The 24,022-nt window shown below is 45.6% G+C and overlaps 2 protein-coding genes across 2 annotated transcripts in view; one reads left to right on the forward strand and one right to left on the reverse strand.

The window, feature by feature from the left end:
- Positions 1-5,299, forward strand: part of LOC100760728 (guanylate cyclase 2G-like) — a 50,198-nt gene extending 44,899 nt beyond the window's left edge. Inside the window, exons 19-21 of the mRNA XM_035443107.1 lie at positions 923-1,021; positions 3,144-3,235; positions 5,192-5,299. Coding sequence (XP_035298998.1) covers positions 923-1,021; positions 3,144-3,235; positions 5,192-5,299 — 299 coding nt within the window. The remainder of the gene's footprint in view (positions 1-922; positions 1,022-3,143; positions 3,236-5,191) is intronic.
- Positions 5,300-9,331: 4,032 nt separating this feature from the next.
- On the reverse strand, positions 9,332-23,521 carry Tectb (tectorin beta). Its single transcript, XM_035443100.1, has 10 exons — positions 23,379-23,521; positions 22,436-22,626; positions 20,605-20,747; positions 20,429-20,501; positions 14,867-14,970; positions 14,653-14,736; positions 13,031-13,193; positions 11,807-11,879; positions 10,601-10,633; positions 9,332-9,613 (listed from the first exon to the last, which is right to left on the reverse strand). The coding sequence occupies exons 1-10, from the start codon at positions 23,452-23,454 to the stop codon at positions 9,564-9,566; spliced, it is 990 nt and encodes a 329-aa protein (XP_035298991.1). The 5' UTR covers positions 23,455-23,521; the 3' UTR covers positions 9,332-9,563.
- Positions 23,522-24,022: the final 501 nt, after the last annotated feature.

The raw sequence follows: 24,022 nt of genomic DNA on the forward strand, positions 1-24,022 counted from the left end.
GGGTGGCAGACGCTACCTGCGTGATGAGCGCAGGTGGCTCTGGATTTGAGTCCTGTGTCTGAGGCTTCTAGGAACACAGTCATTAAATGGCTATGGTGCCAGGACACCACAGAATGCACACGCATTTCCAATTAGTTGAACTGGTTCTTGAGAATAAGAATACACAGAAAGTCAGGTGTTTAAAGCAAACAAAAACAAAACAAAGCAAAACAAGACAAAAAAAAAAAACAACAAAAAAACAAAAAAACAAAAAACCTGTGCAGGCAGAGTGTGGGAGCCATACTGGGCTGTATTTCCTTCATGTTTCCCTTTAACACTGCTTTGATACATTCTCTTTTTGTCAAACTCATGGGCTTGTGACTTGCAGGTGAGCGATCCCTATTTGGTTCAGTATTCTTTTATTGCTGTTTTGAAAAAAAAAATATGAGGGAGTCTTGCAGCCGAGAGTCCCAGCTGACGTTGGCCATAAATTTGTCATCTTGCCTCAACCTCCCTGAAGACACAGGCAGATACTTGTCTTGATACCCCTTTGAGCAAATGCTTCATATTTTCCTTTTGCATGAGTGTCCCCCGTTCCTCCTCACCCCCACCCCCGGCCCCAAATTATGTAGCCATGGTCCTTCTAATAGTCCTTCTATCCAACCGAGAGCAAACCTGATCTCCAACCAGAATTAATTCCTCAAGTTCATGCCGCTGTGGGCTTTGCTTACATCTGCAGTTCATGAGTAATGTGGTTAAGGTTCGACGTGCGTGTCCTGCAGATGCTTTACAAGCACTCTACAGTGCAGATTGTCCAGCATTGCTCCAAGGACACTTAAATAAATACTTGTTGACTCAATTTCCTCTGTGTGCTTGATGGCCTGCGTGGAGCCCAGCCTTGGGGAATGCAGGCAGTTAGACCCTTCTGTTGTCCCCTCCTCAGGTCCTGTGGTGGCCGGTGTGGTAGGAATCACCATGCCCAGATACTGTCTGTTTGGAGACACAGTGAACATGGCATCCAGAATGGAAAGCAGCAGTTTCCGTGGGTATCTTTTGCACCTCGATGCAAGCACAGTATCCCTGTCCCTCTTATCTCTAAGCTGTGGGTATTTTTAGAAACTCATTTGCATTTTGTCTCTTGTTTTCCATCTGGAAGATACGATCTTTATTCCCAGGAGACAATCTGATCCACCAGCTATGTAGACAGCAATTTTTTCCCCCTGCGTGCTCAGTGGAGCTACATAAACACACATGGCTTCTCCTCGACCTCGTGTGTGTGTGTGCGTGTGTGTGTGTGTGTGTGTGTGTGTGTGTGTGTGTGTGTGGTGTGTGTGTGCGTGTGTGCGTGTGTGTGTGTGTGTGTGTGTGTGCGTGTGTGTGTGCGTGTGTGCGTGTGTGTGTGCGTGTGTGTGTGTGTGTGTGTGTGTGCGTGTGTGTGTGTGTGTGTGTGTGTGCGTGTGTGTGTGTGTGTGTGTGTGTGTGCGTGTGTGTGTGGGTGTGTGTGGGTGTGTATCGGGGGCAGATGTCAGGTATTTTCTCTACCATTGTCCACCTTATTTTTGGGGACAAGGTCCCTTGCTGAAGCTGAAGTTCACTGATTGACTAATCTGGGTGGCCTGTGAGCTCTCAGAATTGACCTGTCTCTGCTCCCCAACACTGGGGCTATAGCCACGCACAACACCCAGCTCTTACGTGGTGCTAGGGATCCAAACTCAGGTCCTCAAGCTCACACGCAAGCACTTTATTCACTCACGAAGCTATCCCTTTAGCCTTTCTCCCCATTCTTAACAGACTACACATAATGGAAGCATATAAGAGCAAAGCAAATGTATTTTCTGTAGGCCTAGATAGTAAATATTTTAGTTTTAGGAGCCATATAGTGTCAGTTGCAACTACTTAATTCTGATGTTGTAGTTCAAGAGTAGATTTACAAACATGTAAATGTAAAGCCAGGCATTGGTGGCGCACACCTTTAATCCCAGCACTCGGGAGGCAGAGGCAGGAGGATCTCTGTGAGTTCGAGGCTAGCCTGGTCTACAAGAGGTCAGCCTCCAAAGCCTGCTTCGGGAAAAAAAGAAAAAAAGAAAGAAACATGTAAATGTATAGCAAGACCCTGTTCCAATAAAACTTTATTTGCAAACACAAATAGTGAGCAAACTGCCCTGTGAGTAGTAATAATTCCATCTCTGATGTAGAGTATATTCCTGGTGGTGCAGAGGAAATCTATGACCAGGACTCTAGGAAGCAGCATATTCTTGTATATTTTCTAGTGATTTTATTGAACCGACTATATATACATACACGATACATGATATATATGCATGTGCTATTTTTCAGCTGAAACATGGAAAAACATTCAAAGAATTTAGATTTCCGTCTTTTTGAATGCCCTGATTTCTCACAATGTATAAACACATGCAGTTCTTTCATTGCCCAAGTTGATGAAGCAACTTTAAAGCACAGATTTAAAGCTGTTAGCTTGTGAGGGAAAGGCTAGAGGAAATGCGGAAGCTGGCTGCTTAGGCAGCTCCAGAACTGTTTCTGCATGCACCTTTGGTTACGGCAACATTTTCAGCAGTATTTCTTCAGTGCATCTCAGGAAGTTTGAGAAACCCAGTGAGCCTCCATTCATGGGGACTGTCAACTTGCAAAATGAATCAGTTCTCTGTGTTGCTAAACCAAACACTAACAAGCATCCATCAGTATCCAATGCCTGGGTGGTTGAGGGTCCCAACCTATGTGTTCCAGACATTGGATATTATTTGTGGTTTACATTTATTTATCTATCTGTCTGTATATGTATGTAGGCATGCATGTATGATCTATTTATGATCATCTATCTATCTATCTATTTATCTATCTTCTATCATCATCGACCTACACCTATCTACCTATTTATTCAAATAGTGTCTTACTGTATCCCAGGCTGGCCTAGAACTTATGATGTAGTTAAAACTGGTCTTGCACTCCAGATCCCCTGTCTCTGCTTTCCATGGGCTGGGATTATGATACTCAGCTCTGTGTTTTGTTTCACAAGAAGTTCTGGAGAATAGAGAATGAGAGAGTAAGGTTGGTCTCCTCTCCAAAGAAGCCCTCACACCCTAACTCCTGTCACACTGCTCCAGTGACATGATGTTAACTAGGCAATGCCTGGTTTCTGGCAGCTCTCCGAATCCATGTTTCCCAGAGCACTGCAGGAGCTCTTCTCGCAGCAGGAGGGTACCATCTGCAAAAGAGAGGCACCATTTCAGTCAAGGTAAGGCCAGGTTGACTGTGTTTCACTTCCCAGGTTTGTGTCCGTGATAGACAGGCTGAAGAATTGGGGGAGATGAGCCAATCTCTATACAGAGGAGCAACGAGACTTCTGGGGGCTCTCCAGAGGCTTTTGTAACTGCTGAGTCTGCCTCCTAAGGAGAAGGCTCAGACCCCTCAGTGGTCAGTTTTGGATTTCTGATGGGGGAAGTCCTTCTGTGTATATGTTTGTCTTATTGGTTGATAAATAAAAGACTGTTGGCCAATAGGGAAGCAAATTAGGTGGGAGTAGGAGAGAAGGAGGATTCTGGGAAATGTAGGAAAGGGAGAGTCTCCATGTAAATCCCAGGAAGAGAGGACACATATGTCAGGTGTCCTTGATAAGATAAGTCCTTAAAAAATACATAGATTAGTGGTTATGGTTGATAATTAAGACTGAGCTAACAAATAAGAAATCCTAGTCATTGGCCAGCAGCATTATGACTAATATAAGACTCCATGTGTTATTTGGGGTCCCTAAAACAGAAGCAAAACCCAGGCAGCTGGCGGAAAGAGTTATCATTACAGATTTCTAATAGAAAATGCCTTTGCTGTCACTCCTGAGGGATGACTTTTCTGTCACCTAATAGTTTGTCAGCTTCCACTTGGACACTCCCATGGAGTCCCTCTACAAAGCCACAGTGAATGCAACCCTCTTTTGTAGGCGGAGTTTTCCATCTAGGCAGATGCTTCCAAAGAACCACTCCAAGGCTGATATTAATTGTAAATGTTTGGTCAATAGCTCAGGCTTATTACTAACTAGCTCTTACATTTTAAGTTAACCCATGTTCCTTATCTATGCTCTGTTACATTGTGGTACCTTTATTAGCATGATGCATTTATCTCCTGCTCCCTCTGTGTCTGCCAGTGACTCCGCCCTTCCTCATCCCATCCTTCTCTTAGTTTGGCTTCCCCACCTAACTGCATCCTGTCCAGCTATTGGCCGGTCAGCTTGTTTATTAAACCAACCATAGCGACATATGCTCATACAATGTAAAGGGATATTCCACAACACTCTTTCCTTCTGTGTCCCTTCCCCTGGGACCAACATGTCCAGATAGAGGGAACAGAAATCTATCGGTTGGCCTAGGAGATAATAGGACCTCATTTGTGTATAATACAAAATCACTCTCACCGTTTTCTTAGTCTTCTTCGTCCTGTCCTATCACAGAAATGATTGGATGACATATTCTCATCACCCCATTCAGACTTGCCTTTCCCTGGGGTGGGGGAGGGGAGGACAGATGCTCCTCTGGAGGCATTCTCAGTATCATCTTGGAGATGTACACACAGCAGTGGTGGTCACTACGACACTGGCTGTTTGGGTAGGGTTGGCTGTTTGGGTAGAAAAAGAGGTGAAAAGAGAAGAAAAGAGAAGAGTTGAAAAGAGAAGAATTGCCTGGCATGTATGAGGGCCTAGGTTCATTCCCCGGTACTGCCAAAGGCAGGGCATTGAAAAGTGAGAGAGATGCGAGTGACGTCAGCTCCCTGGTACCAGCACACTGTATCCCTCAGCAAGTGGAAAGAGGACCTTTTGGCAGCAGTGTGGTAGAGCTTTCTTGGGATGATGTCCCCTCCTCACTGGGGATCTGACCGGAGGACTTGGTTGTGCATGTGAAAAATGGGCCTGGCTGTAATGTTGAGCATGCAGATTCTATGTGCACATGCATGTGACGAGCTTTCCTTGGCAGTCAAGTCACACCATGAATTCAGATTATATTTTTTAAGATTGGGGAAGGGGCAATGAAATTTGTTCTCTGCCGCACAGAAGAGCATGACTGCCTGTCCGTGTCAGGAATTTTATACAGAAGGAGGTGTTTCTTCCAAAGAGACGGCTCCTGCTGTCTAGCCGAGGAAGCCAGACCCAGCCAGGCTTCCATGTCAGCGGCTCACCAGACAGACCCTCCTTCGCTTTCCACAGGGCAAGGGAGAACAGACTACCTTCTGGTTGAAAGGCAAAGACGGCTTCACTGTCCCGCTCCCCGAGTTTACCGAGGAGGAAGAAGCTAAAGTTCCGGAGATCTTGTGAGGCGGGTATGTTCTTTCAAGAGGTTTATGGAGCGTGGGGATCCTTTTGGGGAATGCATCCAATATCCATCGCTCTGAAGAGGTGTAGTTCTGGGGCATTGAATGGATCTCCCACTAGGGGGCACTGTCTAACTGGTATCCCCTCCTGCTTCACCCTTCGCTCCCAGACTGCCTCCTAGTGTGCCCTTGGAAGAGGTGGATGGCTTGCCAGGGAGACGCATGCATTTGCTTAGAAGGAACTAGGAACCCCAAACGGAAAGCGCCCCACCATGAGCTCAAGACAGAAACTGTCCCATGTGGGCAGGCTCAGAAGCTGTGCCAGGCCGGTGCAGGAAGACATGCATGGCGAGCTAGATGACCGGGTTCTCAACTCTGTGAGTGCAATAGGTACTATTCTGTTCACAATTTATTGCCTATTTCCCCTACACACCAAGCGACATCTCTTGAAGCTGAGACTTGGATTTACCTGGAATTTTCCATTCATACATGCGCGAAGAGCATAGTTTAACAAATCCAGCTGTGGAAGATGAGCCTATCTGGTCCTGGGGTGACTATTTTCTTTTTCTTTTTTTCTTTTCTTTTTTTTTTCTTTTTTTTTTTGCATACATACAAACATTAATTCTCTGTTGAATTGTTTGGGGGATTATTTTAAGGGGTCTACGGACACTTGTTTCTTTGCACCTTGCACCTGCCTGGCCCACGTGGTTGCTAGGGAATGCAGAGACCGTTTGGATCAAATGCTGCTTTTGAGACCTTGTTTAGATGAAGATTTTCTTTGTTGCTGGTGTGTACCGTGGACACATTTTTGAGTACCTTTTGATTTATTGGGGGGCACTTTCATGCCAGTATTTACAAAAACCGCTCCGTTTAATGTTTAATTCTTGCCTTTCTTCACAACCATGGAAAGCCTTCCTGGAATTATGCTTCCTTCCTCCCCCCAGGCCCATCTGCTGGAGTTTGTGTCTTCCCAGAGGTGCATGACTGATTTCTCTGGCCTTTAGAGACTTCCTCTCCTTGGTAGAGTTCTGGCAAGAGGCTCTGCTTCCTCCTAAAGCCTTCAGCAGCAAGGGCTGACCACCTTAGACTGCGGCTTAGGAGGAGGGAAGGCAGAAGGCATTTACACTAGGGAGTTTATCCCTCCTACTCCAGCATGGAGACAGCGGACCCAAGTGCCACATCTCAGGCTTCCTACCTTGTTCCCATGTTGAGCATCATGGCTTCTTTTCCTAAACACTTTGCTCCATCATGAGAGAAAACAAATCTTAATATCTTGTGTAGTTCTTAGATTGATCGGCCAGGCCCTTTACAACCATCCATGCATCTTTCCACCCACCCATCCATCCATCCACCCATCCATCCATCCACCCATCCATCCATCCACGCATGCATCCATCCAAGAATTTCATGGACTCAAGGTATGATATAGATATCATGGACTCAAGGACTATGTGTTAAGCTTTTACTTTGATAGCTGCCATGCTGGGAGTTTATTCTCTTATAAGAATATGAAACTTTCATCTTTATCTTACAGTTTAGTTGGAAGGAGATATTTTTAGCACACAGTAATGCAACATTAGGGACCAGCAGAGCTATAAACAAAAAATGAAGTAACCAAATAATCTAATATCATTATAGTAAAGGGGCATTAGCAAATGCTATTCAGTTCCAGAGAGGGGATTGAATAAGGTCTATTATTGTTCCATCTTGGTATTTGTATCAATGAAGTACATTAGCTCTTAGCCCTAGCCCATCCACTTACCTAATCATATTCATATAATAAAGACTTTGTTAAATCTGTCTTCATTTAATATCATAACATAAACATTTGATATCTAGACAGGCACGTGCACACAAAACACACAGACTTACATGAACACAGACACCCACATATATACCTATATTCTTCATACATACATACCTATATTCAAATATAGATACCCACATACATACATGTACTAGGTATATTTGTGTATATATACATGAGAGAGAGAAGAGAGGGAGGGAAGAAGGGAGAAAGACAGAAAAGGAATGAATATAGATATCATAGTTAGGAATTTTTATAAGAGCAGTTTCCACAAATCTGTATCTAATAGTTTGTGCGTGTGTGTATGTATGCATGTGTGCGTGTGTGTGTGTGTGTGTGTGTATGTGTGTGTGTGTGTGTATGCATGTGTGTGTGTGTGTGTGTGTGTGTGTGTGTGTGTACTAAGAATACCTATGGGAATGTTTTTCTTTTTCTTTTTTCTGGATGTCTGTTTTGTGTTTGATATGAATTAGAATTTACAGCAGATATTACAATGAAGGCCCTGCTCTTAATCCCTCATAGAGAAGTCCTAAGGCAGAAAGGGTAGCCAAACACTGTGTGGGGCTACCAGTTAAACGTAAGCCAAGCAATCTAGAGGCTGGCAAGGGATGCTAGAGTTTCAGAGGCAGGGATGGCCCAGGTGATCTTACCTGCTCTAAAGTTAGCCACACAAGATGGCTTTACCTCCTTGCCTCTGGGTCTGTAAACTCCTGTGCTGGAGTGTTTGAAGTACACACGATGGAAAGTTTGTGGAATATTTGAATAAATGAAGCCTAGAAGCCCTTGGAAAAGTTGTAGGATTGGCTTCTATCATAATACACGAACATGTAAACTGCAATCATAGGTTATTTATTCCAGGCATTTTATTTAGTCCATAGCACTAGGTAGAGATACAAGATCATAGATCATGGTGAGAAAGTTAAACATTGCTTTAGCCTGACAGCCAAAACTTGGCTATATGTATTCTATGTAAGAGTTTCTTACCAGACCAATGAAGCCTGTTTTCTGTATTTCCCAATTACAATGAACTCTGACTTTACTTTAGGAAGAGATTCCAAACTGATTGGAGCACCAGCTAGATACCAATTGTAGACTGCATGGAACCAGTCTAAATTGTTCCCAGCCTATGACCAAACAAACACAACTTGGTAACTGGTTTAATTTCTAGGTGCACTTATGGAAGTTGTAAAATGATCATCACACTGCAGACCTCAAAACCTCCCAAGGCCATTAAATACAGAGGGACAAACTGACACAGGATTTCAAAAGTTAAGTCTGTGTGTGACATAGAACTTGGGCCTCTCCTGTCACACCACAGCTGGTGCCCTAGCGTGGTTGGTTTACTCAGTTTCTTGTTGACAGGTATTGCCACATTGGAGGTCATGGGATGGCCAGTTATGAGACCGTGTTGTCACGTGACGCCATTGCTGTATTTACACTGCATTTCTGATGTTTTATTGGTTCAGTTCCCACAATCGTCAGTGATCGAGATGAAAGTTGACACAGGCTTGAATGTTTTCAGTGAAGGTGAAGTGCGTTAGACCATCCCAGACAGGAAGCCCTCCTAGAGCAAACCAGGGTGTACTCTGAACGCCATAAGCTGTGTGTGGGGCTGGGCTCTCCAGTCTCAGAGAACAGGACTCGGGCAGTCTTCCCGCTGTCATGCAAATACATCTCATGTAGGCAATGCCCCACTATCATGTGAAATGAAGACAAATTTTACTCTATTTTCCTACCTACTTCTGATTGCAGAAATATAGTCAGTTATAAGGATAAGGTTGTTATAATGCCTACTTAATGTTTATGTCTATTTAAGAAACCCTATAATAAAAACAAGGTAGTACTAGAGGCTCTTAAGAACCCACTTCTTGTCTGTTACAAAAGTTTGAGCAAATATATTTGACTTAGATCTCCACATGGTCACTTGAAGATTGGAACTTCCTGTGTATGGGCTCAATTCTGGTCCTTAGAGCTCTATTGTCTCTGTAACAGAGTGCCTGCTGGGTAAAAATTGGCTATCCCCATGGATTCTGTAGTTGGCATTGGCTTTTGAGGTTATAGCCAGTCTTTGCCTCCAAATGCTAAGCTGCTTGTGGTGTGTGTGTGTGTGTGTGTGTGTGTGTGTGTGTGTGTGTGTGTGTGTGACTGTTTTATTATGAAAGTAGCTTTCAAATGCTGCCCTAATTTGAGTAGAGGAGAGAAGACTCCTTCCTTCATGAAGGGGGATTGGCAGGATCAAATGGCCACAGGAAGGAATAAGAGGAAGTGTGTCTCCAAGGAGCAGTGGATCACCAAATTCACACACACACACAAATCACAGGGAACACATATTTGGCAAAGAGCTATTCTCAGCTCCCCAGCAATGAAATCTTCTGTCTCTTCTTTTTGGCAGTGCAATAAACGAGTATGTCATAGTTCAAGGTGGCCTTGGAGAGAGTTGCTGCCGCCGCCCAGCTATCTCCTATAACACAGCGCAGAGCCCCAGCATCAGGATGAGGTGATAAAGAACATCTGTGAGGAAGAGGGGGTAGAGACAGCACTGAGTAACAGTTGTATATGGTCAAGGGTCAAGGAGAACTCAGCCCGAGTTAATGCAATGGGGCTGCTGTAAAGCTTCCACATTTTACACATAGTCATTCCTGTTCATTCCCTGGGGCTTGCACGGTTCACTTCTACCTCACACAGAGGCCCTGCCATGTCAGGGACTGTTGGCAAACAGACATGTGAACTTGGACTGCACAGTGATGGCACACATCTCTCGATGTAGAATATTCTCTGGGACCTTCCCTTTAAAACGAGAAGTGGGTATTGAAATTGATTTTCTTGTGATGACACAGTGATTTCTATCTGTGAGTCTGCACAACACTGCACTAGCCCCACCCCAAGTCCTTCACCCTCATGTCCTTGCCATCTTCCAGGGACACTCTGGTTGCAGCTGGAATGGCTCTTTCTCTAAGAAGCTTGCTGGCTGCTTGCTATGTCACTTGCCCCGGCCCTCTCCCCATGATTGTATTGTTTAATGCTGAACTATAATTAATTCATAGCATTATGAATGTGTATGCTAGGGACAATCATAGCCCAGTTCACGGAGAGAAGCTGAGTGGGGAGGACTGAGGCTCTTTCTTATCCAAGTCACTCCACTAATGAACAGCAGAGTCATAGCAGGGCCTCAAATATTTGCTAATGAGCAGATGAGCAATCAAAAGGTATATTCTCCAAATGCCGGAAGTTTAGGAAGCCACTTGGTGATGGCTTTGCTCAGAGGGTGCTGTGGACTCGGGTGGTTCCTCACCCACTGGAAACAGCTCCTCTCTTGCGTCGCAGGCTGCTTGCAGTGAGACCCCTTTACTGCTGCCCCCCTCTGCCCTACTCAGGTGTACCGTAAGATGTATATTTTCAAAGACGGATTTTGCTGGGGCTAGAGTAAACCTCTCTAACAGTATATCCATTTCACAGAAGCATTGTCCCATGACACATAACAGTGCCTCTTCTCCTTACCTGAGAAGTCACACAGACTGGAAAGTCCCCTGCCTGGAGTGAGCAAAGAGAGAGAATGCAGGTTGAAGAAAGCTGTGAAAGAAGTAGTAGGACTGTTTCTGAGCCACAAACCCAACCATGTCTGACCCCCATCAAATCAGACTGAGGTTTACAAGGGCTTCCTGTCAGCATCATCTCCTTGGCTGTCTAAGGCAGTGGCTGCTAAGGGCTCTGCAAAGCACAAGCTATTAAATACTTTTGGCACTGCAGGGGGCCATGAAGTAATTTTTTTCTGTACTTTTTTTGGGGGGCAGTCTTACCATGTTTCCCGGATGGACCACAAATTCACTATCCCCCTGCCTCAGCCTGTGTGTCAAGGTTACAGGTGTGTACACCTGTGTGTACACCTGTGTACACACCAAGCATGGCCTTGTTGTCCTTGTAGTGTGAATACACCCGTAGACATGTCATCTGTGTTCTCAAAATACTTTATAGACATTGAGATTTTAATTTTATTGAATTTTTATGCATAATGGTCTTCCTTTCTTTTTAATTTTTGGAACCACAGGAAAGTGTACAAAACCCATTTAAGTTTGTAGGCCCCACATAAACAAGAGGGAGCCTGGAGACTTGGCTCTGGTCTGTGGTTTGACAATTATGCTTTGAGGTGCAACTCCAAAGTCTGGCTCACCCCCGACTCACAGCATCCTCCAGGCCACAATGACATTTTCCAGCAGTCTATGAGGCCTCTATGGGGCCAGTTCCTATGGCTATACATTCCTGCATCACTCTACCCATTCCCCAATCCTTCAACATTCCCTGTCCCTCAGCGTGTATCATCTCTTCTAGCTGGAAGGTAAAATCCTGAGATAGGGTTTCTATGAGTCTTGTTCATTTCTGGAACTTAGTGTCCAGGCCAGGCTTGGGCAGTGAAGGCTTCCTGACATTCCCAGGACACCTGCATTTCCGTTCCTATTGGTCTCTGTTTGGAAGCTCAGCTCAGCATTTCCTAATTCCTTAGGAGCATTTGGATTTGGACCCAAATAAGACATTCAGGGGAGTCAACAAACCTCATCTCCTCGGGCCCTCAGAGCCCCGCCACTCGAGGAGCAGGTGAGTGTTGTGTCCACAGGCACGCCTGGTTTGACAATTCAATCAAAATGCTCAAACCCGCCGTGCCTGTGGACACAGCCCAGAGTGCACATGACAATTGGGCAAGCAGCTTACTCCGCAAGGACAGCTCCACAACCAGGACACCCCCTGTCTGGTCACGTAGCATACGCTTCCGTTTGTCGCAGTTCTGAAGAAATGAACAGTGGAAACAAGAAACAAAACAACAAAACCAAAATGAAACTTCATGGAGTCCAAGTCCAGTCACTACATACATAAAGTGTATACACACACACACACACACACACACACACACACAGAGACACACACACAAAACACATACACTCACACACACACATGCATACACATACACTCACACACACATGCACACACACACACACACACACACACACACACACACACACACACACACACACACACACACGCTTAGAGTGTATTGGCTTTCCACTGGAGTAGTTCATTATCATTCCAGTGGAGGATGGGCACCATGCCTTTAGATAGGGAGCACGGGTTTTACTTTTACTCTTAACTCAGTGACATGAGAAGAGGACACTCGCAAAATGTGTTTGGCTGCCTTTTCTTCTGTCAAAACTGCAGCTCCGCTGCCCAGATGCCCACGCTTTGATGGGCGCTGCTTTCCTCCACCCCCAGCCCTGCACCTCTGGTGCTTTCTCTTTTCCTCCCTGTGTTCATACGCATCTGTTTTTTGGCCACATGAGTGGATGGAAGGAGAGATTCAACCTCCTTTCTGCTGGTTCCTCCAGGCCACGTGGGCTGCAGCCTCTTTAGAAGCGTGGGCCTCTGAGGCCTCCATTCTACATGCAGGGCAGGACAGTTTGGAGCACTTTTAAGTTCCCTAGGAGGAGTTCTGAAGCTCTGTAGACCCCAGAACCACAGGGCACTGGCCCTTCCCCTTACTGTGCCATCCACCCTGACCTAGATTTTAATATTTCTCTGAAGACAGTCCAATCCAGACTACAATCACCCACCTTTAGAACTCTGTCTAGATCTTGGATTCCTTGACACTTTTAACTTTTTCAAAGCATTTTCATGCCTATGGCTACGTTCGTTTTTATCTCCCATTGTTCTCTGAAAAGGGGACAGCCATCAGAACTGATGGATGACCTCTATCCAAACATGCTGAAACCAGGCCCATTGGGTAAATGGCACATACCAAATTGTTAAGTTTTGGTAACAAGGCAGACAGACCCAGACCTTCTTCTGCTTCTGCACCCAGGACCTAATTCTCCGAGGTCAATTTAGCTCCTCCAATTCCAGCCCCTTAGGGTAATATCTTCCTTCCAGAGCCAGGACCCTTACCACTGGGCAGGAAAGCTTCTCACTGTCACAGATGAACGTCTCACAGTGTAACCAAACCTTGGAGAGTTTGGGGATGTTCTGGAACCGGAAGGCATTGAATTGGAAAGTTGCTCTGTGGTCCTTGCCGTTCTCATGCACGAAGACTGTTTCATCGGTGGGGCAGCTGGAATACAGTGTGTGTGGGGGGAGAATGAAATATCACACCAGAAAATTCCAAAAAAATCTCTAAGGCAAAATTTCACACAGTGCTCTGGTAGGCTTGTGTGCAGCTATTTGTCCTTTCAGAGAACTTTGACCCCTGAGTGTGAGGTCAAATTGAAGGGATATAGGGGTGAATATGATTGTCTCCATCCTAAAATAGGGGGTGACTTCCACACATCTGGTAAGCTGAAACCCTATCCAGTTTGGAGCACTTCTACGTTCCCTAGGAGGAGTTCTGAAGCTCTGTAAACCCCAGAACCACAGGGCACTGACCCTTCCCCTTACTGTGCCATCCCCCCTGACCTAAATTTTCAATATTTCTCTGAAGACAGTCCAATCCAGGCTACAGTTACCCACCTTTAGAGCTCTGTCTAGATCTTTAGGTCTGGCCTCCAGAAGACCCCAGGGTAACACAAGGTGAGGCCACTATAATGGATGGGAGCAGGGTGTTCCCATAGACACCTAAACTCAAGCCAAACCCACTGCTTATCTCTACATGCATTGTTAGTGCATGTTTGCCTGCACTCAGAAAAAGGAATTTATTTTCAGTTAATTATACATATATCATATAACAACCTTTGTGAAAAACATAGTAATATTTTCCATATATTACCTAGATAATGGGAAGAAATACATAAATGTATGTTTGCTGAGACAGAAGCAGGAACTAAAAAAATATCATCTCAGAATTGTCTCTGAGAAGTCCTGATCCAGAAACAAAGGTTGTACCTTCCTATCTGGGCCAAGGGTCAGAGCTATTCCTATTTGTTGTGGCCTTGGCAGTGACAGGGCTGTGAGAATATTCCAACTATATGAAATGAGGATCTAACTGGACTGGTTGGCCAATAAACCTGAGATCCTTGTCTGAACTCAAGACACGGAGCCTTAAAATAGCTCTTTGCAGCCAGAGTGCCCTGGGCCTGCATCAGCCAGTGGAAAGTAATGAAAAAGGAGCCTTGTGGCGGGGAGGGGAAGGCAAGCAAAGGGCAAGCCTAGGTGTCTTGTCACCACCAACTCTTGGCACAAGCTGTGTCACCTGCCTCTAGGTGACATCTCACTCTGGTTGGTTGGATGGTGACAGCCTGCTGGGAGGTCTCCATCTCACCCTGAACAAGTCCCTGCCCACATGGAATCATTGTTAGAGGGGAGTGTACTGTTGCAGTGGCGCTAATGCGTACAGGAAAAAATTATATATATGTATCTATGTATGTATGTATGTATATATGTATATATATATATATATAGTAATGCATAGTTATATACATGTATGTATTAATATAACTAAGGACTCTTGAAAACTGGAGTTCCACCCAAAGGATCTGGTATGAACAGGTTCCTCTCAAGCTATTCCAAGCCATCCCAGAAGAACCATGGGACACTGGACCCACTGGTTTGCATTGATTCCAGAGAGTAGCACCTACCCCTTGTTGATCAGCTGCCACTGCAAGGGGTACATGAAGTCAGCTGAGGGGGTGGCCCAACAGCTGTTCAGGACCACTTTAAACCTGGGAATAAAAAATGAGAAGGTGTCACCGAGAACCAGTCTCGTGTATACAAAGGTCTGGCGACTAGAATCTGTTGGCTCGTCTTTTTTTCCTTTGCACTTAGAAATGCACACAGTGTAAAGGGACTTACCGGGTGCTTAGCCCTTTGGCTTCCACTCCTGTGAACAGGTCTGAACCGATTTCCGATGTCTCCAGAATGAAAGGGGCTTCTCTCTTGGTGGAAAACTTGGCATTCTTGGCAAGGAAATGGAAGACTAAGCATTGTGACCTCTCAGAATGAACAGTCAGGTTGGTGGGAGCAGACATTTGGGGATGCACAGAGTTGGAACCAACCAACCCAAGGAACAAGCTCATGAGACCCAAGAAAAACTGTACCTCTGAGGATGCAGATGGCATCTTATAAGGGGTAAGGACACTTGCTGGCCATGGTTTGACTCACCTTGTCTCAGTGATGCCAACAAAACTGCCCAAAAGAAAAATCTTGGAACCTGAGGGTGTCAAGACATAGTTCCACAAACCACTCAAGGTCAAGAACAACCAGACGCAGAGAGCCCCTCACTATCCTGATCCCCTGCACTCTGAGCAAATGCTCGCCTGAGTTCTAAAGTTTATGACTTGATTACCAGTGTGATTACCAACAGACATGTCAATAATTGCCTGCAATGTATTTAGGTATTGTTCTAAATATTTGGATAGTTTCCATGTCTGTATTGAGATACAATATTTGTGAATGAAGCAAAATCTGTCTCCAAATGCGCTGATTTCTAAGCTGGAGAAAAAGACAATAGGAAGGAAGCAAATTACACAGTATGTTAGGGTAGCATACAGTATGTAATATCAGAAGCCTCCCATATAAAACAAGATGGACTGGGAACACAAGGAAGGGCAAGCTGCATTTAGTGTGTGTGTGTGTGTGTGTGTGTGTGTGTGTGTGTGTGTGTTCATAGGCATGTTTGTGTGGGTGTGGGTACATGTCTGCATAAAGATATGTATGTGTGGGTATGCACATGTATGTTGAGGTCAACCTCTGGTTTCATTCCTCAGGCACTGTCTACCTAGAGTTTAAGACAGGGTCTCTCTCTGGCCCAGAACTCACCAAGTGGTCTAGGCTGGCCAGCGATAAGCACCAGGGATCAGCTGTCTCTGCCTTCCAGCACTGGGATTACAAATGTTACTATGCTCAGCTTGTCTTTTTAAGCGTGGGCTCTGAAGAAGCCAGCACAGCGGCCACTTCACCCCTGGAGCCGTCTCCCCAGGCCCATGTTGCATGTTTGAAGAGGGCAGTGGGGAAGCCTCATTGAGGAGGAGGCATTTGAATAAGGCTTGAGCGTGGGGGTTGTGTAGCCACACCAGAAAGAATGTCTGCCCTGATTCTAGGGTGTGGCTGACAGGACAGCAAGGAGGCCAGGTCTGGAGGAGTGTTAGAACCTACAGAAATGGGCAGGGGATGGGTTACAGGGCTGCTAGGCTGCTAGGTAGATCAAGGAGTGCAGGCCTTGAAACCTGAGTGTGCCAAAGGGTCAGGCAGGCTCAGGAGTGTCAGGGTCTGGTCCCTGGCCCAGCTGACTCTAAATCGATCATCTTCAGATAATGCTCATGGAGTTATTAGGAATTATAGCTGTGATGCCTTAAAGGAGGCTGCTCCTCTCCTGCTCCGTTCACTTGAATGAGAACTATTCCCTGGCATTAGCCATGAGAGACAGGGGCACTGGCCAGAAGGGCGAAGATCCCAGGATAATCCTGGCCCCCACTGGCTAACTTTAGACCGAGTAGAAGGGAATTAGTCTTTGGAATTCCATTTATCCACTCCTGTGAGATGGGAATAGCCTTAGTGACATTGTAGCATAGAATCATAAAGCTTAGACTAGGGTGTTTCAAAACCTGAATTTATGATCTTAGAGATTGGTAACTTGGTCTGCAGCAGCAGACAGAACTGACATCCAGTCAGAATGGTCTTGGCCTCTTATGGGTCCAGCACACAAAACTTTATGAGAGGACCCCAAATCCCTCTCAGGATGACTTATATTATTCTACAGAAGCAGACCCAGCTGAAGTGCCTACAGTAAGCCGCCTGGAAGCTGGGTCCCTTCTGTCCACTTGTCAGGCCTCTGCTTCACATTAATGGTTGCCACAATTAAGCAATACCAATGCCAGTCATAAGTGATTCGCTTGCATAGCATGCAGTAGTTTTTTTTTTTTTCAGTACTTTTGGTATTGCCTAAAATTTATGAGATTTCAGCAGACATTGCCAACCATGGAAACTAACTTGGGAATGGCAATTTAGTCTCCAAATCTCCAGAGATCCTTCTGTGAAATTTTTTCCTGGATATCATCTGGTAGAATGTGGTGTCTACAATGGTGGAACAATTGTCCAGTTCTCCACCAAAGCAAAGAACAGAAGCTGCAATCTTCATTTCTGATAACTACAACAATGCTTAGCATGATTTTTTTCCTTCCTTCTTCCCCTCCTGCTCTCTCCCTTCTTTCTTCCTTCCTTCCTTTCTGGGTTTTTCTATACAGCTCTGTCTAGCCTGAAGCTCATTATGTAGACCAGGCTGACTTCAAGCTCCCAGAAACCCTGCTTCTGCCTCTTGTACTGGGAATACAAATATGAGCCACTATGCCGCCACCTCCCCTGCTTTCTTTTTAACATGAAAACCAGAGACCTGTCTTCAGAAAGCTTTACTCTGGTAAGATATTATAGGCCAGGGAAGTTTATCTTGCCATCCCTAAAAGTAGGAAGACCACAAAGACTACGTCTCCACCATATAGGATGGGTGAGTCCATTGAGAAACTATGTTCCAGCGTTCCTTCCCTTGACCAAAAGGTTGACTCACAACTAGCTAGTCACCCAACTTAAGGATATGTATCCCTCACTGAGCACAAGTTCATAAGCGGGATAGCAATGAAAGAAAACTAACCCAAAGTGAATACTTCAGGACATATTCCTACATTTTTTTCCAGAACTTAAGTGGTCACTTGTGGCCTCCTATGCCTCTTATTGGCTCAACAGAGGACTAAAATGGAACATTTCAATTCTGGGTCCCACTTTGTAGCAGGCACTGGGCAGCTGGCTTGTGCAAGGAGGAAAGTGACCAGAGAGAAGATGTTTAGTGAGGATGGGTCTCTTTGGAGAGCCATGACCAACACAATCCCACGGAATTACTTCAGCAGTCAGAACCAATACAAATAGGGTTCAGGGGGTCGGATTTTACATGATAATCTAAAACACAAGGCCCAGCTCACCTGTGTCCCTGGAAGAGGTGGAGAGGCCTGCCCTCGGCAACAGAAGCTGTGTGGACTTCAGGTGGGAAGTCAAGGGTGGTCTCTGGAGTTCGCTCTCATTCTGGAAGGATCTTTAATCTTTGTTTGCCTATGTCTACCATAAACCTTTTCATTTCTTTTTGAGTCACCACTAAGAACAGTCAGTACTGTTTTGATGTTAAGAAGCTACCCTTGTCTCACACCGACACTAATATTCATCTTTGTAAAGGCAACAGTTCTAAGATGCTCACACCATCCATGTGAAATGGGGCTGTCTTCGTGGGTACTTACCAAGTTCACGAACTGTGCTGAATGTTTAAAATTGACTTCACCAAGTCTCCTGCGATCTAAGGGACCCATGCCACTAAGTTCTTACTTTATGGCTGCAGAGATGGAGGTGCAGGGAGGCTCCCTAACTTTCCCAAAGTCATTTAACTGGTAAATAGTAAAACCAGGCTTTGAAGCATGGCCCATTGTTTTAAACTCACAGTCCCTGGCTGTGTCTGTAGACCAATCACCTTTCTTGGTCTTCAAACGGGAGTTATAACTTTCCCCTGGGAATATCAACTATGGGTCCTTGGCCAAAGTTAGTGGGAAGGGATGGAGAGAAAGGAGGGAGGACACATGCAGAGTAGGAGGAGTGTATTTGGGGGCCCTGGCTCTGGACTTCCCAGAATCCTAAGTAATCAGCAATGTGTTGGTTCCATTGTGCTATGTAGGGCATGGTTCTGTTTCTGGTAATTTGATGGAAATATATGCAAGGGGCAGTTGTTGCTTTAGAAACACCCAAGAATGCCCTCAAAGTGGGGGAAAAAAAAAAAAAAAAACATGGGTTAGGCGTAGGAAACATCCCACAGCAGAATATAAACCAGAACAAAAGTGTCTGGACAGAGGAAGCTGTTCTTTGCTGAAACCCGTTTGTTCCAGAGGGACTTTGACGGTGGAGTTTTGGGGACACCTTGGCTTCATTTCTAGACAATTCAGGAAGTAATTTGTCCATCTGTTTCTGCAGCTCCGAAGATGGCCTGCTGGTGAAGATTGATTGATTGACTGAAGCAATGTGTTCCTTCTATTTCTGAGGTTATGTCTATGTCTTAGACTCAACACTGTGTGGTTGATGGTGAGAGATGAATTTTAAAAACCCTAATCTATATCATCAACTGTTGTAAACATTTGTAGGCTCAAATCTTCAACCTTATTCCATTAGAATCACAACTACTAGCTTCCAGATAGGACTGTGGTCCCTCTGTGGAAAGCTGTTTTACCATCATTTTATCACCCCCAGGGACCCACAGTGTGTTGGTCCCTAAACACAGGTTAAGTGGCTGTGAGTATTTCTTGTCTTTGGTTCAGCCACTAGTGATATGAAGCCAGGGCTAGGCTGGATTTTAAGGAAACTTGAAGCAATATGCATCTTCTTTAATAATAATTTTTAAAAACAGTAAGAAGTTTGAATCCCACATTAGACATGGGCTTTGTGGGTGAAGGGCTGTGACACTGTGCCCCATACCCTTTGCAGGGAGCATCTTGGCTGGGGAATCTCTGTTCTCACCAGAGGCGTCTCTAGGCCTCTGTGTGGTCTTGGGCAGACACTACCCTTCTTTCGGGCTTCATGTCTTATCTGCAAGATGGACTAGGTTGTTTTCAGATTCTCCCAGCATTCTTGGATGAACTCGGGGACAATGGCTTCCGAGCAACAGGTGAAACATGTTCAGTGTTAGTGAGGTTTCAGATGGGATAGTGTTTTCTCTTGCAAAAAGAAATGGGTCAGTGCTCTCTAAGGACATTTCCAGTGCCCCACACAAAGGTGGTGTTTCTGCCTGCACCTTCCTCTAGCCAGCTGGGCTAGCATTTCCTCTGTGTGCCTGTGTCCCCCCTGGAAGCAACGGCTCAAGAACAAAGTGCCTTTTCTATCAGGAGAGCAGCTGGGCTAAGGGCCAGTGCATATTTAGTTTCTCCACAGCACTTAATTTTGAGAGAGACTGAAGTGTGCCTTTAACTTTCCATGTCAACACAGGCGGCCAGTCCAATTAGAACAGGGAGGAAATCTTACTGAAAGGCTTATAGGATGAAAAGAAGTAAGTAGCAGAGGTTAGCCCTAAGTCTTGTCTTTAGCTCTTGACTATTGTTTTTGAGATCCTAATGGCAAATAAGTCTCTGTAAGAGAAATGTAGTAGAAATTAATTTTGATTAAGAGTCAGACATGGTATCCTATCGTCTGTCTAGTCACCTCGCCTTAATTTTTATATTGGCAAAATGGGGAGATAAGCGACATCTGTGGTGTTTAGTTCATCTGTTGCCCCTTGACTTAAAGCCAAGCTAAGGCAGTACACCACCGTGGGCCCGGAATGGGGCTCTGCCCAGAGGCCTGGAGGGAGAGTGACTCCCTTGGAAGGAAGTGTCCCAAGGAAAGACAACCTGGACTTACAGTGTAGAAGTTGAGGGACAACTGGCTCTCAAATGTGCCCATGCTCCCATTCTTGACATGAACAGTGGCCACTCTGAAAAGGGGAGAGAATTTTGCATAAGGACTGAAACATGTCTGATTGACAGGGACTGTAGCAACCTCGCAGTGGCCAGCCCTCCACCCCCAGAGCGGCTTACCTCTGGTCAAAAGCAGCCTGGTTCACCAGGTAGGTGGAGTGGTAGGTGCAGGAGAAGGAGTAGTTGACAGGCTGGTTCTTCACAATCACTGTGCTGTCATTGGACACGATGTGGCTGTAGAAGTGGTAGATGGGAGGCTTGTACTGGGGGAAGGAAGAAGGCAGTTAGGGTGGGCACTGTCCCCCTCGGGGGACTGAGGCTTCTGGGAGAAGTGGTTGGAGATGGCTTAGTAAAAAAAAGCCTAGGGAAGAGCAGGGCATGCTGGTGCGTGCTTGTCATCCCAGCACTTGGGAGGCAGAGGTCGGATGGTGAGGGGTTCCAGGCAAGCTTCAGCTACATAGTGAGTTTGGAGCTAAGACCCTGTCGAAAAATAAAACAAAACAAAACAAACAACCCCATCAAGGAGACAGAAATGTTTATCAGGAACAGTAGAATTCTTGGTGTGTGTGTGTGTGTGTGTGTGTGGTGAAAATATTTGCAGAACTCTGGAATCCCTTCGACGAGGCAGATAGAATATGTATTGGAAAAGTCCTACTGGGCTTCTGACTGAGGGGTTGGATCCTGAGTCTCCATTTCCAGCCTCAGCTTTGTATTCACTCCCTTGTCCAGTATCCCATGAATGACTCTAGACCATAAGTCTGTAGTTAAAATATATTTTACCATAATGCTCCAATTGTGAAATTCTTCCTTCTGGCAAGTCGGTCTCAAAACTCACCGACATTAGAAGTGTGGGCAGCTCTTTTAGAGGAAGTGGCCTGAGGGCGTGGGGACATTCTCCACTTGATGCACTCACAGATAGGATGTTGTGTTCACAGATAGCCACCTGACTGTGGCTCTTCCCATCCAATCTGAATCCTTCTGTCCCTCCAGGGAGAGGAGCTGGCTTTTATGCTGTGAGGCACACAAGCACATACTCTCCTGGTAGTCGAGACAGTAGGAGTTCTGGCCTGCACTGGCAGGGACCATGTTCCTAGTCTTTCTGTGGCTAAGAACCGATGACTATGGGGGAGGCCTCAGATTTCTCCTCTGTCATCTAAGGACACCTGTCAAGAGGCTGTGGTTCCCTGTGATTCCATGGTCCCCAGCCGTGGGTACATCACATGACCCTGCTTAGGGTCCTGTTAGCAATTTCCCAAATGCACTTAACTCTCACTTGTTATTCTTGGGCAAAAGATGGCTCATTGATTTGGGTATCCGGTGCAGGGATGAAAGCTCCAAATCTAAGTGAAAAATGTGCTTTGTCCCTTTTACAGAAGGGAGCTTTGCTGCTGTCCCCACAGCCCAACAAATTAGGAGACTAAAATTCAAGTCCAGAGAGTCATCTAGGGCTGTGGAGGTGGCTCAGGGGGTAAAGTGCTTGCTTCATAGACATAAGGACCTGTGTTTGGATCTCAAACACAATTCTAAACTACTGGGTGTTGCGGGAGACGGGGGGACACATGCCTGCAATGCCAGCCCTGGGAGCTGGAGAACTCAGGGGCTTGCTGGCCAGCCAGTCTCGCTGAATCAGCAAACTCAGGGTTCAGGAAGAGACCCATCTCAAGAGATAAGGTGGGGTGCGACAGAAGAGGACACAGCGTTAATGTGGTATCGGCCTCTGCTGTCTGCACTTGTGTACATGGGCACAGAGAGCAGCACACGCAAAGGGCCATCCAAACTAGGTGAAAGGCGGTTTCAGTCACTACGGTCTCCTAGGGGATCTGAGCAACAGGACTGACTTTTGAAAGGAATTTGGAGTGTTGTGAACCCTCCTAAGGATGACGGCAAACATCTCACTCCTGTGTCTCCTTGCTTTCGCTTAAGCACCCCTGCGTAGGTGGGCTGGCCTTACCTCTGACTGGGTTCCGCAGTAGGACCTGTTCTTAGGTGATAGGTCTGGGATGACAAACTGGTAGTAGCCTCCTTCATGGACCCCGTTGTAACACGTCCCCCCGAGGGCCAGCTGATGCACTTCCCAGCCATAGGGACACTCGGGGATTTTAGTGATGATGGTTTTGGGATAACAAAACACAAGGATGACATCTGGAAGAGCACACACATGGTTTGAATCAGACATGGCCAGCAAATGTCAAACAGAAGCAGTTAAAAATCATGTTCTTGCTATTCACCAGCTGTGCTGGGTTTTTCCAACTTCAGCCACTGAAATAATTCTTTTATAACTTACGTCACATGTAATAGCATCAGTATCTAGTATTTATTTAATTGGATCTATTTTTTAAAAGTGTCACTTTATATTAGAGCAAATGATTTCTCTCTCTCCTTTCCTTCCTCTCTCTCTCTCTCTCTCTCTCTCTCTCTCTCTCTCTCTCTCTCTCCACCATATTGGGTCTTAAACACATAGCCTCATGCTATTGCCCCAGTCCCAAAACATTTACTTGGTTTTAAGGAGTACGTCTGTGAAATCACAGCCTGCTAAGTGTATTCCCGTGAAAATGACAGGATTTCTTATCATTTAAATGTCCGCTGTGTCAATGCTGCAAAATATTGTTTAAAGACTTGAAGCATTGAGTAGTCAAATATGTAAAAAAAAGTGGACCTATCGCATAGAAGAGGAAGGAAATATCCTCTAATTTGTAGAAGAAAAAAAAAAAAGAAGTTGGTTCCCTCAGTACATTTTGCTTCCTGTGAGAGAATGTCTGATTGGCTCTGGGGGCTTCTAAGCCTCCACCTGGTGACTCATTCCCCTTTCCTAACCAAGCCATCATGAAGCTCGGATGACAGCAAGGTGGAGACTAGGGGTTCCCTGTCTGGGAAAGCAGTGTGGTACTGGGTACCTGCTTTATTTGGAATGCATGACTTCGCCAACGTTTCTGCAAAGAGCGCCAACAGGATGACGGTCCTCACCACCATTGTCTCAGAAGCTGAGTTCTACCAGGTGGCCAAACCAAACTGGCCGGATGCTCACGTCCTCTCCAGGCCCCAGGTCTCCAATGATCTGCATCGGAAATATGAACGGAAAGTTAAAGTGAAGGATGAGAACAAATTATCATACAATCTGGTGGGTGAATTTCCAAGGGAGACCGTTGACGCTGTCCCAGCTCTGCTCATACCACTGGGGAGGTTAACGCCACAGGTGGTTGCTCATGTTCTTGTCTTTCTCATTCTCTCTGGAGTGTAGATGCTCTCACCCGGATGCTTCCCAAACCTCCAGCCCCTGTCCCATTTCCCCCTTATATATCCAGAGGGTGTAAAAGAAACCAACCCCAGATAAGTCACAATGGGCGCGCATTATCCACTGCAGGCAGAATAAAAGGCAACTTGGTACAATATCTGACGGCAGCTCAGTTACCACCTGAATCTCATTTCTTCTCCTTTGCAGAGTTAGAAATCCCACCCCGCCCCCTTTACTGCTGCAACCAGGGTTGAAGAGGAAGCTAGAGTTTTCTCTCTTGTGCAAAAAATCAAAATAATAAACAAA

The sequence above is a fragment of the Cricetulus griseus genome, chromosome 3 (assembly GCF_003668045.3).
Source record: "Cricetulus griseus strain 17A/GY chromosome 3, alternate assembly CriGri-PICRH-1.0, whole genome shotgun sequence".
In the NCBI taxonomy this organism is placed as follows: domain Eukaryota; kingdom Metazoa; phylum Chordata; class Mammalia; order Rodentia; family Cricetidae; genus Cricetulus; species Cricetulus griseus.

What these genes read in the sequence shown, in the direction of transcription:
- Tectb (XM_035443100.1), bottom strand. Translation starts at nt 23,454, where the DNA reads ATGGTGGTGAGGACCGTCATCCTGTTGGCGCTCTTTGCAGAAACGTTG. An exon ending in ACTGCGGAACCCAGTCAGAG is followed by an intron (nt 20,748 to 22,435) that starts GTAAGGCCAGCC and finishes TCCTTCCCCCAG; the next exon opens with TACAAGCCTCCCATCTACCA. An exon ending in TGGCAGCTGATCAACAAGGG is followed by an intron (nt 13,194 to 14,652) that starts GTAGGTGCTACT and finishes ACTGTATTCCAG; the next exon opens with CTGCCCCACCGATGAAACAG.